Raw genomic sequence first — 16,393 nt, forward strand, 5'->3', positions numbered from 1 at the left:
GATTTAATTGGGACTTTTTCTCAGCCTTAGAACTGTAAACTAGCAGCTTATTAAATTTCCCTTTTTAAAAGCCATTCTGTTTCTGGTATATTGTATTCTGGCAGCTAGCAAACTAGAACAGTAACCTTGTGCCTTAATTTGGACATTTTTATATACTTGCTTTAATTTGGACATTTTCACAGCTGAAAATTTGCAACTTCATAAATTCCCCCATATAAAAGCTGTTCTGTTTCAGGTTTATCACATTCTGGCAGCTTGCAAACTAGAACAATATCCATATGATAAATTTTTCTCATGCTTAAATTACGTTCCATTATACTTCAGAATCTATTTATTTACTGAGTTTTAGTTTATGACCAATATAAAATGATTAAATTTTGTAATGTTTTAGTAGGTAAGCCTTCTCTTCTTGGGCCAGAGTTTGACCATTTTCCAAGGGGCCATACTGAGAGTAGTCCCTAATTATAGATCTGGAGGACATTATATTGTTAGAGTGTAAAACGAAGAGAACTAACATCCACTTCCAAGATAACCACTTCAAGGGAAGTCATTAGCTCGTTTCCTATTAAGCAGCACAGGTCTCATAAAACATGGGAGAAGGAGCAAGGGAGGCTCAGCAGTACTTGAGAGTTCAGAATACTATTTAATTTCATCCAAATAAATGCAAATGCCTCTATTCTTATTTTTAAGGTCTCTGCTTTTCCCAATTAATGCCTTAACTTTCACATTAGAGTTTGGTGAGACCAGAAACAACTGCAAGATTATACTCTGAGTCTGATTTTCAGATATATCAGCTCTGTGGATACAGGAGATAAATTATTTTAGTGAAATCATAAAAGCCCTCTATTCTTTTGATTGTGCCTAGAGCTAAAAAGTTAAAACCTAACCTTACTACTTTCTTTAATCTCTCTAGCACAGTCTGAAACACCCAGTCCATTCCACAATTCTTATAGTTATCATCCTACTGTAACACTCTATTGAAGCAGTGACTTGGTCTGTCAAAAGATGGAAACAACCCAAGTGTATATCAACTGATAAATGTATAAACAAAATATGGTATATACACACAATGGATTATCATTCAGCTGTAAAAAGGAATGAAGTTCTGATAAATGTGACAAGAATGGATAAACTTAGAAGAAATCATGCTGAGTGGAATAAGCCACACACAAAAGGACAAATGTATGATCTCTATGATATGAAATAATTAAAATAAACAAACTCATAGAGTCAAGGTATGGGGTGGGGGTAGGGAATAGGGAGTTAAGTCTTAATATGTACTGAGTTTCTATTTAGAACAATGGAAAAGTCCCAAAGGATGGAGGTAATTATGTGAACATAATTAACAGCACTGAGTTATATATTTGAATGTGGTTAAATGGGGGAAACTTTAGATTTTGTACATATAGTAAAAACAACAACAATAACAACAACAAAAACCCATTCCTTCAAACTCAACCAGTCAGATAACCCAATCGAAAGTTACATTTTGATGATTTGTTGCCTGAAATCATTCGGTATAAATACATTATTACTCAGGAATCAGTTGCAGTAAACAGAAATCATTCAATGTATTATGAGAAGAATGACATTTAATACAGAAAATTAGGTTTTACAAAATTTATAGAAGAGTAGAAGGAGTGGACTCTGCTGGCCTTTGGCATACCAGGGAAATTGCTACCTTTGCTGCAATTAGGAAGGTGATGAGTCAGGAGGCCACCACCGAAACTACTGAGATCAGAAATGCCTCACAGCAGCTATGATCCAGGGATCAGACAGTCACTGCTGTCACTCAATGACCTCTTGACATTCATAAAATTAATGACTGAACACTAATTCATTTATAAAAAAAAAAAATGCTCACCATGATTTTCCTTACTAGTAGTAATAACAGAAGCATCAGAAAGATGGCCTCTGCCTCACTTCTACCTTTTAAACCTCATGCACTTGTATATAATTGGAAGAACCTAAGTTGCCTGAGAAATGTAGTTTTCAACTTTCCAATCTCTGCAATTCAGGAAGGTGCACTTAGAAGGAGGCTGGAATGGATGCTGAGGACCAATTCGCCATAACAACTATTTACCCTTAACTCTCATTTATTAATTTTCGCTACTGTATAGCATTCCACATATGAATAACAACTAATGAAATCATTCACCTGTTACCCTAATTATGGACATTTGCGTTATTTTTATTTTTTCAAATTTCAAATAATGCTTAATGAGTGTCCTTGTGACTGTCTCCTTGAGCACATGTGAGCATTTCTCTAGGATAGATACCTAGAAGTGGAATTGCTGGGTCTTGGATGATGTACATTTTCAACTGTACTAGTCATTGCCAAATAACTACAAAATTGTGTCAACCTACATTCCTGCCAACAGCGTATGGGTGTTTTACTTGTTTTTTGTCCTTGCTTATAGTTTGTATGTCATTCTGTGAAGTTTCTATCAATCTGATGGTTGTGAGATATTTAATTGCTAAGTTTGATTTCCCTTTTTATGTGTGAGATTGAGCATATTTTCATGTTTATTTGCTATTAGGGTTTTGTCTTCTATGAGCAATCTATAGATATCTTTTGTGCATTTTTTCCTATTAGCATTTTGCCTTTTTCTTATTGATATATAAGAATATATAAATATATGTGTGTGTGTCTATATATAACATACATTTTAAAGACAGCCTACTACATTTTATTCTAATAATTTTAAAGTTTTGTTCTTTAGATTTAGGTCTCTAAAACAAATGGAATTTTTTTGTGTGTATGGTATGATATGGAACTAATTTAATTTTCTTTTTTTTTTTGTATGCTATATGGTAGGGTCACATTTCATTTTTTTTCTATGTGAGTATCCCATTGTTGCAGCTGCAGCACATTTGTTGAATTTTTTGTTTGTTTTTGTTGGTTTCTTTGTTTGTTGAGAAGCGTAATTTAATTTTTTATTGTATGAAAGTTAATTGTCCCAATACCATATATTGAATACGGCATACTTTCCTTACTCTATCCAATTCAACAAATACTCAAGAAGCATCTATTATGTTCTAGGCATTTTTCTAGACATTCATAATGCAGCATTAAAAAACATATATGAAAATATTCCTATGAGTGAATTATATGATATATGAATTATATCTCATTAAAGCTATTAAAATATTCTTGCCTCTATGGAGCTTATATTTTACTTTAGGGAAATAGATAATAAACATAATCAATAGATATATTATACAGTATGTTGTGAGATGATAAGTATTACGAAAAAATCAAGCAGAATACAGGAGTCCCAGGTTGGGTGGCAGATCGTAACTTTAAATAGCTTGTCTGAGTTGGTCTTGTTGAGACGTTGACATTTGAACAAAGACTTGAAAGAAATGAAGGTGTTAGCCATGTGTGCTGGTTTGAAAGGATGTACGGACGCTAGAAAAGCCATGTTTTAATTAAAATCCCATTTTGTAAAGGTAGAATAATCCCTATTCAATACTCTATGTTTGAAACTATAATCAGATCCTCTCCCTGGATGATGTGATTTAGTCAAGAGTGGTTGTTAAACTGGATTAGGTGACGACATGTCTCCACCCATTTGGGTGGGTCTTGATTGGTTTACTGGAGTCCTATAAAAGAGGAAACATTTTGGAGAATGGGAGATTTGGAGAGAGCAGAGAATGCTGCAGCACCATGAAGCAGAGTCCACAGCCAGTGACCTTTGGAGATGAAGAAGGAAAACGCCTCCCAGGGAGCTTCATGAAACTGGAAGCCAGGAGAGAAAGCTAGGAGATGATGCCATGTTCGCCATGTGCCCTTCCAGATGAGAGAAAAGTCCTGACTGTGTTCACCATGTGCCTTCTCACTTGAGAGAGAAACCCTGAACTTCATCGGCCTTCTTGAACCAAGGTATCTTTCCCTGGATGCCTTCGATTTGACATTTCTACAGACTTGCTTTAATTGGGACATTTTCTCAGCCTTAGAACTGTAAATTAGCAACTTGTTAAATTCCCCCTTTTAAAAGCCATTCCGTTTCTGGTATATTGTATTCCAGCAGCTAGCAAACTAGAACACCATGTGAATATTGGGGGGATAATAACTAATATTCAAACCATACATATTATGTGCCAGGACATGTTCTACGTACTTTACATATGTTAACTAATTTAAACCTCACAACAACTAGTATAGATACTATTATTATCATAACCCCATGTGATAGGTAAACAGAGGCACAGAGAGGTTACTACCTCATTCAAGTTCACCAACTAACAATCAGAAGAGTCGGAATTTGAGTCTAGTCAGTCTGGCTCCAGAGCCCATGTGCTTACCACAACTCTATATTTACCAAGTTCCCATTTATACTTGTATTTATTTCTGGGCTCTCTATTTTCCTCCATTGACATTTGTCTGCCCCCCCTCCCCGCCTCCACCACCTCTCAGGCCAACACCACATTGTCTTCATTACCATAGCTTCCCAATAGAACTTAGCAGGGAAAATATCCCCTTCTAAATTTTCTTTTTCACAATTTTTGGCTATTCTTAGTTTTATATTCTTTCATCAGCATTTTAGAATCAATTTTTCAGGTTTCACAAAAATTCCTGTTGGAGTTTATTGGAATATTTTCACATACTTAGATTACTTTGGGGAGAATTTTGATACCTTTAAAATATTGCGTTTTGCTATCTGTGAGCCTGGCCCAGTCCTACATTTATTCACTGCTTCTCTTATGTCCTTAAATACAGTTTTATGATTTCCTCAATGAAGTTCTTGCATATATTTGTTGGATGCATTTATTTCAAATAGTTTTGTGTCCCCTATAAACAGTATAAATATATTTTCTAACCTCACTTCCGGTTTGCTTACCTCACCCCACCTGATACCCTGTTCTCTGTACTTCTGATATGTAACAAACTAACAATTGCTTCCTTATGTGATGAATAGTCTTGTTTTCTGACCCTGTTCTTTAAGCTCGGTTTGATTAATCCAGACTGCAGGATATCAAGAAAGATTAACCCTTCTTGTTCATGATTTTTGCAGGCTGTGTTGTCTCCTCAGATGAGTCTTTAGGACCCTCAAGTTCTGTGATAGAAATCTTCTACCCTACATCTTGCCTGTGGTACTGGGTGCGTCACAATTGCTGAAAGAGCCATATTGCTATATTTCCCACAATAAGATTACTTTGCTCTTCCTTCAATCTCTTTATTCTATGGAATCCTCAACCACGATTCCCCTTTGATCTTCAAAAGTGACTTCCATACTTAAAGATGCAGCTCCCCTCTGGACTCATGCCTGAGACCTTGTCTTCTGCCAGAGGATGTGAGGACTAAGATCTTGGTTTGTAGCTGAGAGTTCTTTCAGAAGAAAGATCTTTGTGAAAAGTTCTAGTCCTGTTTTAGAACGAGTTTTATCCCCACAGACCATTGGTCTACGAGATGCTCATGGAAAACAAAATGTTTTTTAATAGTGTGAAGCCCAGAAAATAAAATGTTCTGAGATTTTTTAATTGTGTGAAGCCCTTTATAGTAAATTGTATTCTTGGAGATTTACACAATATTTTAGGTGTGTTAAAGGTTTTAAAATTCTTCTAATAAAGAAAACTGTTTAACTTTGTTTATACCACTACTTTTCAAACATTTTTGGCCATAGAACTTTTTTTTTGAGTTTTTAAGGGACACATTAACATCCACACACCTCACATTGGGAAATACTGATCTTGTCTATCCCTCTGTTTTCTGGTGTATATAAACAAACAAAGCTATCTATTCTAGCCTGTGTCTTAAAGACATTTTGCTGCTTCCTGGATAGTGATGCAAAGCCTATATCATAAGGAAGATTACTTTAAGATCCATTTCAAATTCTTGATGTTTAAATCTTAGCACCCATTCATTCTTATATCCTCACCAGAAATAAAGTGATTTTGGGTTCTGTTACAAATTTAGGTGTTGTAAATATACTATATACTTATGATTTGAAAGTTTTAAGACATTGGTCTTGCTGAACAAGGAAGTTGGTACCATTTCTATATCATTCGTTGGAATTTCCATATGTTCTTGATATTCCTTTACCCCTGACCTGAATCACCCTGATTAATCAAGAGGTGTTCACAGCATAAGGCAGAAACACATGGAAAAGAACCAGGCAGACAAATGCACTTCCTGAGACACTTTTTTAGAAACCGGGAGAATAGTAGCAAGATGTTGAGAGTATTTGACTGGGCAGGTTGCTCATTTGAGGTTGTCCACCTAGCACATATCTGGCTTAGGCTTTGATGAGCCATGACTTAACAGAGAAGAATGACAATATTTTTATCCCACTTTGAGGCAGTTTACATTAAAACACAAGTACATGAAGTATTTAAATATGAGACCAAGAGCTGGTTGCTCTTATCAGATATAACAAATTATTGAATATGCTGTTACCTCTCAGCTGCCTGAAGGCCAAACAAAAATGGAACCATGATAGTTCAAGGTTGCTACTTATCAATTCCCGTAGCCTCAATTGTAAAGATAAGAGTCTGCCACTCTTCACTTTCACCTTCCTCTTCTTTTGTTCTATAATTTAGCCTGATCTAATGAGCTCTGTGTGTATGCTTCAGTGCCCTTTATTACATTAATGGTATAAAGAATTCAAATTGTGGCAAGTAGGCAGTTTGAGGAGAGATATGTTAATATTTTCCTTATAGCCATCATGCCTTCTTCACATTTGATTTGAACTCATAAAGCAGAATTAAGCATCATATATCCCATTAATTAAATGTTTACACCAAGCTAAAAGGTATTTGGGGTAGGTTCTTTTTCAACCCCATCCTGCATGAAATTCTAGAACTATTTTGCCTTTCCTTATCCCTTTCTTTTTTCCCTTTAGTCTATTCCACTAAACTTCCATTTCAAAAACAACCAGTTGTATGATGCCTGAACTAACATGTCTTTAAAATTTTTACAAATTTGATTGCTTTCTCTCAAGGGAGTGATAGGAAGACAACTACAATTTCTCAGAAGTCTGGTTTAGCTGTCTGAGTCTAGCCCCTATGCAGATTAGGCCAAGGGTTTGGTAATGTGAAATTTCCAATTCCCTAAAGGAAAACGATAGCACATTGCTCATTAGAGCATTCTGAACTTGCCTGTGCAATCTTTATGCTACCCTGCAATTTCCTGTTGGTTATAAATGAAACCTTTCTGTTAATGCTGCTTTTGAATTGAAAAAAAAAAACACATGTAATTAATCATAGGAGGTTGGGGGGATTCACTGAACCTGAGTTACAGAGGAGAAGCTGGACAAGGCACTAGGACCTAGCAGGCATCTATCCACCCTGGCAGGAATTTCTTGCTTGGAGCTCAGACAACAAAGGCATAGAGAGATTGGTTTTCTTTCTCTCAGCATCTCCACCCAACCAGCAGAAAACCGGTGAGTGGGGCTTTCAAGAGATTTTCAGGCAGAATGTAACAGATGTCAAACGGGAAAAGCACAAGAAGGCAAAGCGTCTCTCTCTCTCTCTCTCTCTCCCTCTCCCTTGTTGCTTTATTCTAGTGGATTTTTTCTTAAGTCTCTACCTGGGATTTGCCTTTGGAAAAGTGAGTTTAATGTTTCTTTGTTTTCAATGTGAGGCTTATTTAGAATAATACCACCCCGATCCTAAATGAAAACGAGATGGTACTGGCACGACTGGAGAAATGCTTGCTCCTTGTCTTTAGGAGGTGGGGTCTTTTACCACTGCAGGTTATTTGACACAGACAATGCTGAGCTCAGCACAGGTCATGGTGACATTGGAAGAAAAGGGAACAGAGCCTGGCAAACCTACTAAGCACCAGCCCCCTTTTATCTCCTGTCCTCCTGATCCCTTGCAAAGATCTCGATGGGGCATTATGTAGCAGCCAAGCCCTGCTTGTTTGTGAGTCCTTTTATCCCCATCTGTGAGATGCATGTTAATAGTTTGGTTCCTAGGATGTCATTACCTTTGCTAGCATTTGGGAGTTTGGGTTGTATTTGGTTTCATGTTTTGAATCTTTTTTTCTTTTTTTTTTTCTGATTCGGCAGGAGAGAGGAAAGCAAAGACTGACAGATGACCATCTTTTGCCTCAGTTAATGCACCTGGGCAATAGACATATTTGGAATGAATTGCCCACTGTGAGGACAAAATACCCCATCAGTCAGGGTAGAAACCCAGAACAATGAAAGGTGTGCTTGCTTCTAAAGGTCCCATATGTTGTTCAGGGACTCATGTGGGAATCTTTCAACAATTAAATTATTCCATTATGAGGTTAGGTTGCAGTGGTGGGGAGGGGATGGGGCAACTTAAAAAAAAGAGAGAGAAAAGAAGAAAAGGATTTTGTGACCAAATGGCACAGGGGAAAGCAGACCTAATAACTTGTTAAATAACGGATTTTTCTAATCCTTTTCTTCCAGCTTATTTCTTATGAATGTTGGATAGCTGCACCAGCTTGGTGGGGAAAGGGTTTGATGAATAGCACAAAGACGCTGGCTAGTCCCTGGAGGCTGTTCCTTTAAATGAGAATCCTGGTTTATTCTGGGGGGAGGGGATGCACACATTAGTGCAGGGAAGAGGGTTTGGAATAAAATTAAAACACTCTCCTTCTCAGTCATTGTATTGAGATGCAAAGACTGCTTCCTAAACTAGAGATGCTAACCTTGGCTAACTCTTGTTCTCTTCAAAGGGAATTTTGTTAGAATGTGGATTCATTTACAATTGTTAGTCCTGTGGGCATGTGTGAGGAAACAGATGCCAGTTTAAACGTATTTAGCCCGAAGTTACATTTTGATAGGAGCCACTGTCACTAAGTCTCAGGGTTTTAAGCTATTTCAAAATCCTTCCCTTTCCTCTGCTTGGAACAGTGCCAGAAGTGCCTCCCTCCCTATCTCTCATCCCAGCCCCCACAACCACCAACACCCCCTAGCTCCTCCTTCTTCTCTATTAAGATCCATATTCCTGCAGGTCAGTGGCAAGTAGCAGATGGGTCACAGGCTTTTTCCACCAGTTCTTTTCACAAGCAGCTGATCTGAATCTGGATCTGGCTAATATTTAAATTCTATTCTTTTTTTCCTTCTCATACCCTTTTCTTTTCCTCTCTTTACCCCTCATTCCCCCACCCCTTTCTCCAACCCTCAGGTCTCTGAGATTCCACCAAAATATGGAACTTGATTTTGGACACTTTGACGAAAGAGATAAGACATCCAGGAACATGCGAGGCACACGGATGAATGGACTGCCTAGTCCCACTCACAGTGCCCACTGTAGCTTCTACCGAACCAGAACCTTGCAGGCACTGAGTAATGAAAAGAAAGCCAAGAAGGTACGTTTCTACCGCAATGGGGACCGCTACTTCAAGGGGATTGTGTACGCTGTGTCCTCTGACCGTTTTCGCAGCTTCGACGCCTTGCTGGCTGACCTGACTCGATCTCTGTCTGACAACATCAACCTGCCTCAAGGAGTGCGATACATTTACACTATTGATGGATCCAGAAAGATTGGAAGCATGGATGAACTAGAGGAAGGTAATTCAATGGGTGGGTGATGGTCCTTGAGGGGAGGGTGACACCATTGTTTATAGTTACATTTCTTGGATTACATCAAAAGAAATTAGGAAATATGTTTGTCAATGAGTTAATGCTCAGATTTCTTATTCTGCACGTATTAACAGCACTATCACCATTTATATCCTTAGTTTCTTCTGGGGTGGAAGTGATAATGCAGTGTGCTAATCCACCAGAGTATACAAAGAAAAATCTGAAATGTGGCATTTACGCTACCTCTTGTTCATAATTAACCCTGAGTAGCATTATTGAGGCAGACCACAAAATAATTAGAGGTGTTATAAGGAAGAAACGTTGGTTGGGTTAGCAGAGAGACGGAATTATGGCCAAGTTTCCTTTGAACTGCTGAGACTATTTTGTGAATTGCAACTCATTGGAAATATGTACCTTAAAAGCAGGACTTACTGGACATATTCACAGATGATTATACTTTTAGGTAATTGGCCAATGCTCAGCTGTTGCTTCTAAAAAGCCCACTTCAGGGTGTGTCCCTTAGGCTGAGGTCACTGGGAGAAATGCCAAAGAAAGCTGTAGGTATGTCTGGTATTTTAAAAAAGACTTTTCTTATTAGAATAGGAACTGACACACTGTATCTAAATTCCTTTCAAACCTCGGTAGATTGTGGTTTTGGACTCTATTTTCTAACTAGATTGCTGCAAATACGTCAGCCTTTGTACCCACCAGCAAAACAGGGAAAAATCTAAGCTCTTGCCAAAAGTTCCTCAGCCTTAAAGTCTTCTTGATTATCTAATAAATAGATCTTGGGAAATGTTCTTAATATTCTATCTTATCCAATCAATTATATTGAGAATACTTCCCTACCCCTACTTTTAAATTGATGGTTATAACATATATGATCAGTTTAACCTGAAACAATGATTTAAAAGACAGCCTAAAGGAGTGGTGATAATGAAAATATTCACCCGAACCCCCTCCCACACTCTCCAGCCCTTCCTCATCACTCTCTCCATTCCCTAAGCAAAGATGAGTTTGGAGCAGGCAGTTATCTAGGGAAACCAAATTTTGAAATGGCCAAAAAGGAAGGAGCTAGAGTATATTAAATAACTTGGTATGAGAGTGTCCAGCCTCCGCTTTACTGCTTCTAGGTTTCTTATGTTCCTAGACAAAGGAGAACGCAGGGCTTCCTTTGTAAAAGACCACAGTTCTCTCAAGTAGCTGCTATTTCCCAAGTTGGGCCAAGTGATTAGTTCCGGTTACTTATGAGAGACAATGAGCATCCAATTGCTGTATCTAGGTCTCAGACCTTAAGGCTAAGGTTTTTCTGCATAATTGACCTTGAAAGGCAACCTCAAGGAGGCTTAAGTTACTTGATCGTGTGTTGGATGGTCAGACAGAGGTTAATTCTAGACCCTTCCTGACCTGTCTGAGCACATATCTTAATGTAAAGGAGAGCCAGGGTAAACGAGGGCGTGTTGCGGGAGCTGTCCAACAAAGTTATCAATTGGGTGTGTTTCTTTTGTCATTGTAAAATCCATTTCTCAGTTGAGTTTCAGGGTTTTTTTTTTTAATAATTTTTTATAAAAAAGCACCCTGAGTCACCAGTTGTGATCTTCTGAATGCTACAGTGTATTCTAAGGCAGTATTTTGAACCAAACAGCGTTGTATTAGGAACAAGGATTAGAATGCTTTCTTGTGCCTGATATGAGAAGTATCATGTATAGATTTCTCCAACAAATCCATTTTAATATCTCCTGCTCAAAGGCAAGTCCTTGATCTTGATTTTGATTTTTCTCCCTGGATTTGTGTATACGTGTATGTGTTGAGAGTGTGTCTGGTGATAAAGACACACTTCATTTTAACTAATAAATGTAATTTTGAAGAGACTGCAGCTTTCTTTTCCCTTGGGTCTTGCCAGACTGTACTCCACTCATCAACCACTTCTGGAAACAGTGGTACATCCTAGTGACTATATGGTACATCCATGTGACTCGGCTTAGTTGCATTTGTTCATTTCTCATCTACAACAGGCAGTAGGCCTTGATGCCCTACTAATATTGAGTTCTGCCCATTCAGTCAAGGAAATCTCTGAGAAAATGTTGAGAAATGTGAACAATTTTCCCACTACCACTGGGATGAGGAAGGTAGAGAAAATGTTTTTTTATCCTATTTTGTCCTTTGGAACCACTCAGTATATATAGGGATGGGTCAGAAGTCCCCTCACTTCACTTGTTCACCTTTGAAAGAGGTTGAATGAAAGATCAAAAATGTATACACTTTGCTTCCCATGAGGTTTAAAGTTGAAAGCAGGTGGAAAGTTTGGAAAGATCCCACAGTGAAGAATCAGAGTAATTGAGTTGTAGTCACAGAAGCAGGAGATTGTAATGGGAAGAGAAGTCTTTGGAATCAGACAAACCTAGCTTCAAATCCATGGTCTGCTACCGGCTATCTTTGTGCGACCTTGGGAAAACCATTTAGATTTCCTGAATCTCACTTTTTCATCCATAAATTTGGAATAGCAGCATTGAGTATTAAATAAGAGAATGGATATGAATTGCTTAGCCTTCTGCTTGGCACACAGTAGCACTCAGTAAAAAGTAGCTATTATTTTTTGAGTTGTCCTAGTTTATAGCTGGCTATTACATGATCATTGGGTTGTTCTTAACATCACTGTGACTAATGTTCTCTCTTTTACAAAATGATTTTATTAAGGTAGAATCTGCATTCCATAAAGATCACTCATTTTAAGTGTATAATTCCATGATTTTTAGAAAATTTGCCTGGGGGTGCAACCCTAACCGTAATCTATTTTTAGACCATTTTATCAATCCCAAAAGAAATCTTGTAAAAACTAACCGTCATTCATTCACTTTTTCTCCTTAACCTCTCCAGAACGTAGGTAATCACTAATCTATTTAGGTATCTATAGATTTACATTTTCTGGACATTTCAATAAATTGAGTCGTACAATAAAAGAGCCCTTTGTGAGAAGGCTCTTTTACTTAGCATAATGTTAAGATTTATCCATGTTGTAGTGTGGATTAGCATTTCATTCTTTTATTGCTGAATAACATTCCTTTGCATGGATGGGCCACATCTTGTTTATCCTTTGTGACTAGTATTCTTATCTGTAAAATGAGACAAGTAAAACCCTCCTTCTCTGTCTCTTAAGATAGGGATAAAATTAGAAAATGGATATGAAACACATTGACAAGGGAAAATTACAGCTACAAGGTACTATTATTATTAATGCTATAAATTTAGTAATAATTTTATTCTAATAATACCAATGATGATGCTGATGAGGGGCTGGAACATCCAGTGGTTCCCAAATCTGTCTGCCTTTCAGAATCTTTCAGAACTTTAGAAAAATATATATGCTTGGGCCACACCCCAGATTTATTGAATCATAATCCCCAGGGCTAGAACTCAGGAATCTGTCTTTTTAAAAACTCCCCAGTTAATTGTTATGAGCATTTAGACTTGGGAAGAATTGAATTAGGTGATCTCATGGACCCATTCAGCTAACTACAGTGGTGGGTGTTCCTAGGAATAGAGAAACCCTGGTTTTTGTTTTTAGATTTTTAGTTCTTGAAGGAATAATGAGCATGGAACATGTTTCCAAATGGCCATATTAATAAATATTATGCCTAAAATGAAATTAAATGAAAAGCAATTGGGTAGTAATCACTCTGGCTTTGTGGCACCCCTTTTTCTAATGCCTCTAATCTAGTGTATGCTGCTGGATACTAGAAGTAGCAAGGGCGCTTTCCCATAGCTCCAGAGGAATACTAAAACTCTTAGCAGGCCATATAGGATATGGTACTCATTAACTGTATTCTCAGTAGTTCACTGAATTAATTCACTGATGGCTTTTCTTTTGTCTTGCTTAACTCACCATTTGCAGATTTTTTCTCCTTTCCTTCACATCCTCTCCATTCTTCTTCCCACTTCCTTGCATACAAGTACCCACATCAATCTTAGGGATATCATTTATGACTAGTCAAGCCTTTGTGCACAAATTTAAGCATTATTACTCAGACCACAGGGCAGAGCATTTACCATTGGGACAGTCATGGAAAATGTGAGGTGTATGGTGACACTAGCTATGATCCAGGTCCTATTCCATAGCTCATTTGTTCCAATGAGAGGAAACCACTTCCTCATTAATTTATCCTCTAAATACTGAAGCAAGTGCATTGCCAAAGAAAAGAATTTTAAGATACCTTGGAGGGATGCATTGTTAATTGGTATGATAATACAATGAAGTAGCATTTAATATCTTCTTTCTGGAGTCAGGAAGCCCTAGAGAAGAGGAGATAGACCAGGCCGGAGGGTATTGCGCTGAGAAGCTGTAAATATGTTTATTGCTTTTGAAAATGGAGCTCTCGTGAAACTGAAATGAGGTAGACATTAGATCATCTTGAGCCCACAGCTCCTTCCCTTCCTGCCCTTTCAGCTGCTCTTCCATGACTTCATTTCCTTACACCCTCACCTTGAACCACGTTGTCAATTTCAGCAAATTGTCGCCATGCTTGGCTCTGAAACCAGCATTCCTTCCAGGCTCCTAGTAGGTGGGAAACGGTTCCTGGAATCTGTGGCAGGATGGGAACCCAGAGCAACACATCTCACCCAGTTCCAAGTGCCAGGCTGCTGCTCAGATGTGCAAGAAGCATGGAGTTCTAACAACAAACATTTGCAAGATCAGAACAAGGAAGCCTTAGTCTAGAGAAGCAACACATTTGATGGCTTTCCAGTGGTAGAATTAGAGAGTCCTTGTTAGTGGGTACCTAATTCTTCTGTTTCTATAACCTCTATTTAAAGCTGTACCAGATTTGTTATATTGTTTCTCAAAACCTATATGAGATGGAAAAGAGAAGATAACTCCTTCTTACAGACCTGGAAAATCCTTCATATAGGGCTGGAAGGGACTTCATATATCACCTTGTACAATACCTTCAATTTATAGAGGGAAAAGCTGAGTTTCAGATAGATTAAGTGATTTGTCTGAGATCACATAGCTCATAAATGCCTGACTGGAATTTGAATCCAGTAATTCCTGAGTTACTGCTTTTAAGCACCATGAATACCCTAACCTCAGTTGGCATCAGCAGTGACAGTAATGGCTTTGCTGGGTGTTAGCTGTAGTACTCCCACATTTGGCATTTGCAGCAGCAACTGGAGGCCTCCTTTCAACCAGCAGGAGTTCTTTATTTGAGGTGTGGGCAGTGCTCAAGTTAAGAGAGTGATCAGAGCTCAGTTCCTAAATGGCTGTCCTTGCTTCTTTCTCTTTTCTTTCCTTCAAATTCTACTTTTTCCCCTTTCATTTCTTTTCTCTTACCTCTTTCTTCCTCATCTCTTTGCTCATTTCCTCTTGATGTCATCTCTATTCCTTCAGATTAGGGCTTAAATAATAATGATAGCTAGAATTTATTGAGTGCCTACAATGTGTCAGGTTCTGGGCTCAGCACTTTATATCCATCATATGATTTATGCCTCAACACAAAATTATAAGGTAAGTATTTTTATTATCATAATCCCCATTTTTTAGGCAAGAAAACTAAAGCCTAGGGAGGTTAGGTAACATATCCAAGGACACACAACTAGGAAATGTTGGAGATAGATCCAGGATCCATTTCTGACAGACAGCACATTAGCTGCCTTTTTTCACTATTTTGTATTGGGGCCAAAAGGAGAAAGTGGGGTGACTAAAATGTACCATCAGAAGGTGCTTAACAAAAATTTGGCTGAAGGTTGAGCTCTTTGGAAAGTTCTTGGGTGCCATATGATGCTATCTGCCATTATGCTCATTTTAATCTGGGGGTGGTTATTCATGCTCAGTTCAGAGGCTTAAGTGGTTTAGGAGATGGAAGCAAAATCGTCCAGAATCCTAAGAGGGCTACACAGCTGACTCTCATGAAGACTGGATGAGTAAAAGCATAAATATATAACCGTACACATTTCCACACCACCAGTTGTCTGACAGGGTTTCAAAGTACTTGACAAGTTCTGGAGAGAAAACTCCTGACTCAAAGGCAGTGACCTCTTAAAAAATGCCTGTGAATCTGGTGAAGTTCTAAGGCAAGAGGGCATTTTGTGTGAGATATTGGTTATGAACATATGAAAGAATTGAAAGCACGCTTTCATCCTTTTCTGGTACAAATTAAAGACCCCAGCCAAGAGAAACTTAATTTCTCTGGTTCCCTTGCTGGCTAACTCAACCCAACCCAGGTGACTAGAGGCAGCAGAGAGAAGCTTTGACTAACTTATCCTGTACATGTCTGTGTGTACCAGGTGGGCAAGGATTTCTGTGTTTGCCTACAAACCATCCCTCAGTCCCCTTGTCAAGATAAAACACTAGAGACTCTGGGATTCAGAGAAGCTTACGAAGCCACTTTTGTGCTTTGGAAACCATTTACCCTGCCCTTCCACACACACATAAATGTCCTCAAAACTGCCCTAGACAATCTGACCGAATCTTCTCTTGATACTGGCTGAGAAATGTATTCATTAACATGACTTAAAGGATTTGGTGCTGCAGCAAAGCAATCAATATTTGCAAAGTTAGTGAGTTATCAACCCAGTGTTTCTGAATGTCTCTGTGTGGTTCTCCCGCTGAGATCAAGGGAAGGAGAAAAGGCATCAGGGTATAATTGTGTTTAATGCTTTCTTTGCACAGGCTAAGGCTTATTTATTTATTTAGAGTTATTACTGATGACTTAAGCCTGATTAAATCACACTAGTTTTCAGAAGCTCAACCTCTGAATGAACTTCCTTATACCTTGAAGCTAATATGTTTTACTCAACAAATACAACATTTTCCAATATTCTCTCCCTCAGTCTAAGTCTACCCCTCTTCCTATATTCTCCAGCTTTTAGTTCCTAGTGTTCATTCCCCTTCTCTT

General features: G+C 38.2%; 1 protein-coding gene across 2 annotated transcripts in view; it reads left to right on the top strand.

Annotated features, from left to right (window-relative positions):
- Positions 1 to 9,109: 9,109 nt before the first annotated feature.
- The window catches only part of DCX (doublecortin), a 137,614-nt gene continuing 130,330 nt past the window's right edge, over positions 9,110 to 16,393 (top strand). Inside the window, exon 1 of one of the 2 annotated variants that reach the window (XM_077145097.1) lies at positions 9,110 to 9,491. In XM_077145097.1, coding sequence (XP_077001212.1) covers positions 9,128 to 9,491 — 364 coding nt within the window. In that variant the 5' untranslated portion in view covers positions 9,110 to 9,127. The remainder of the gene's footprint in view (positions 9,492 to 16,393) is intronic. The other variant, XM_077145096.1, reaches the window with a different exon arrangement.

The sequence above is a fragment of the Tamandua tetradactyla genome, chromosome X, assembly GCF_023851605.1.
Source record: "Tamandua tetradactyla isolate mTamTet1 chromosome X, mTamTet1.pri, whole genome shotgun sequence".
Classification (NCBI taxonomy): Eukaryota; Metazoa; Chordata; class Mammalia; order Pilosa; family Myrmecophagidae; genus Tamandua; species Tamandua tetradactyla.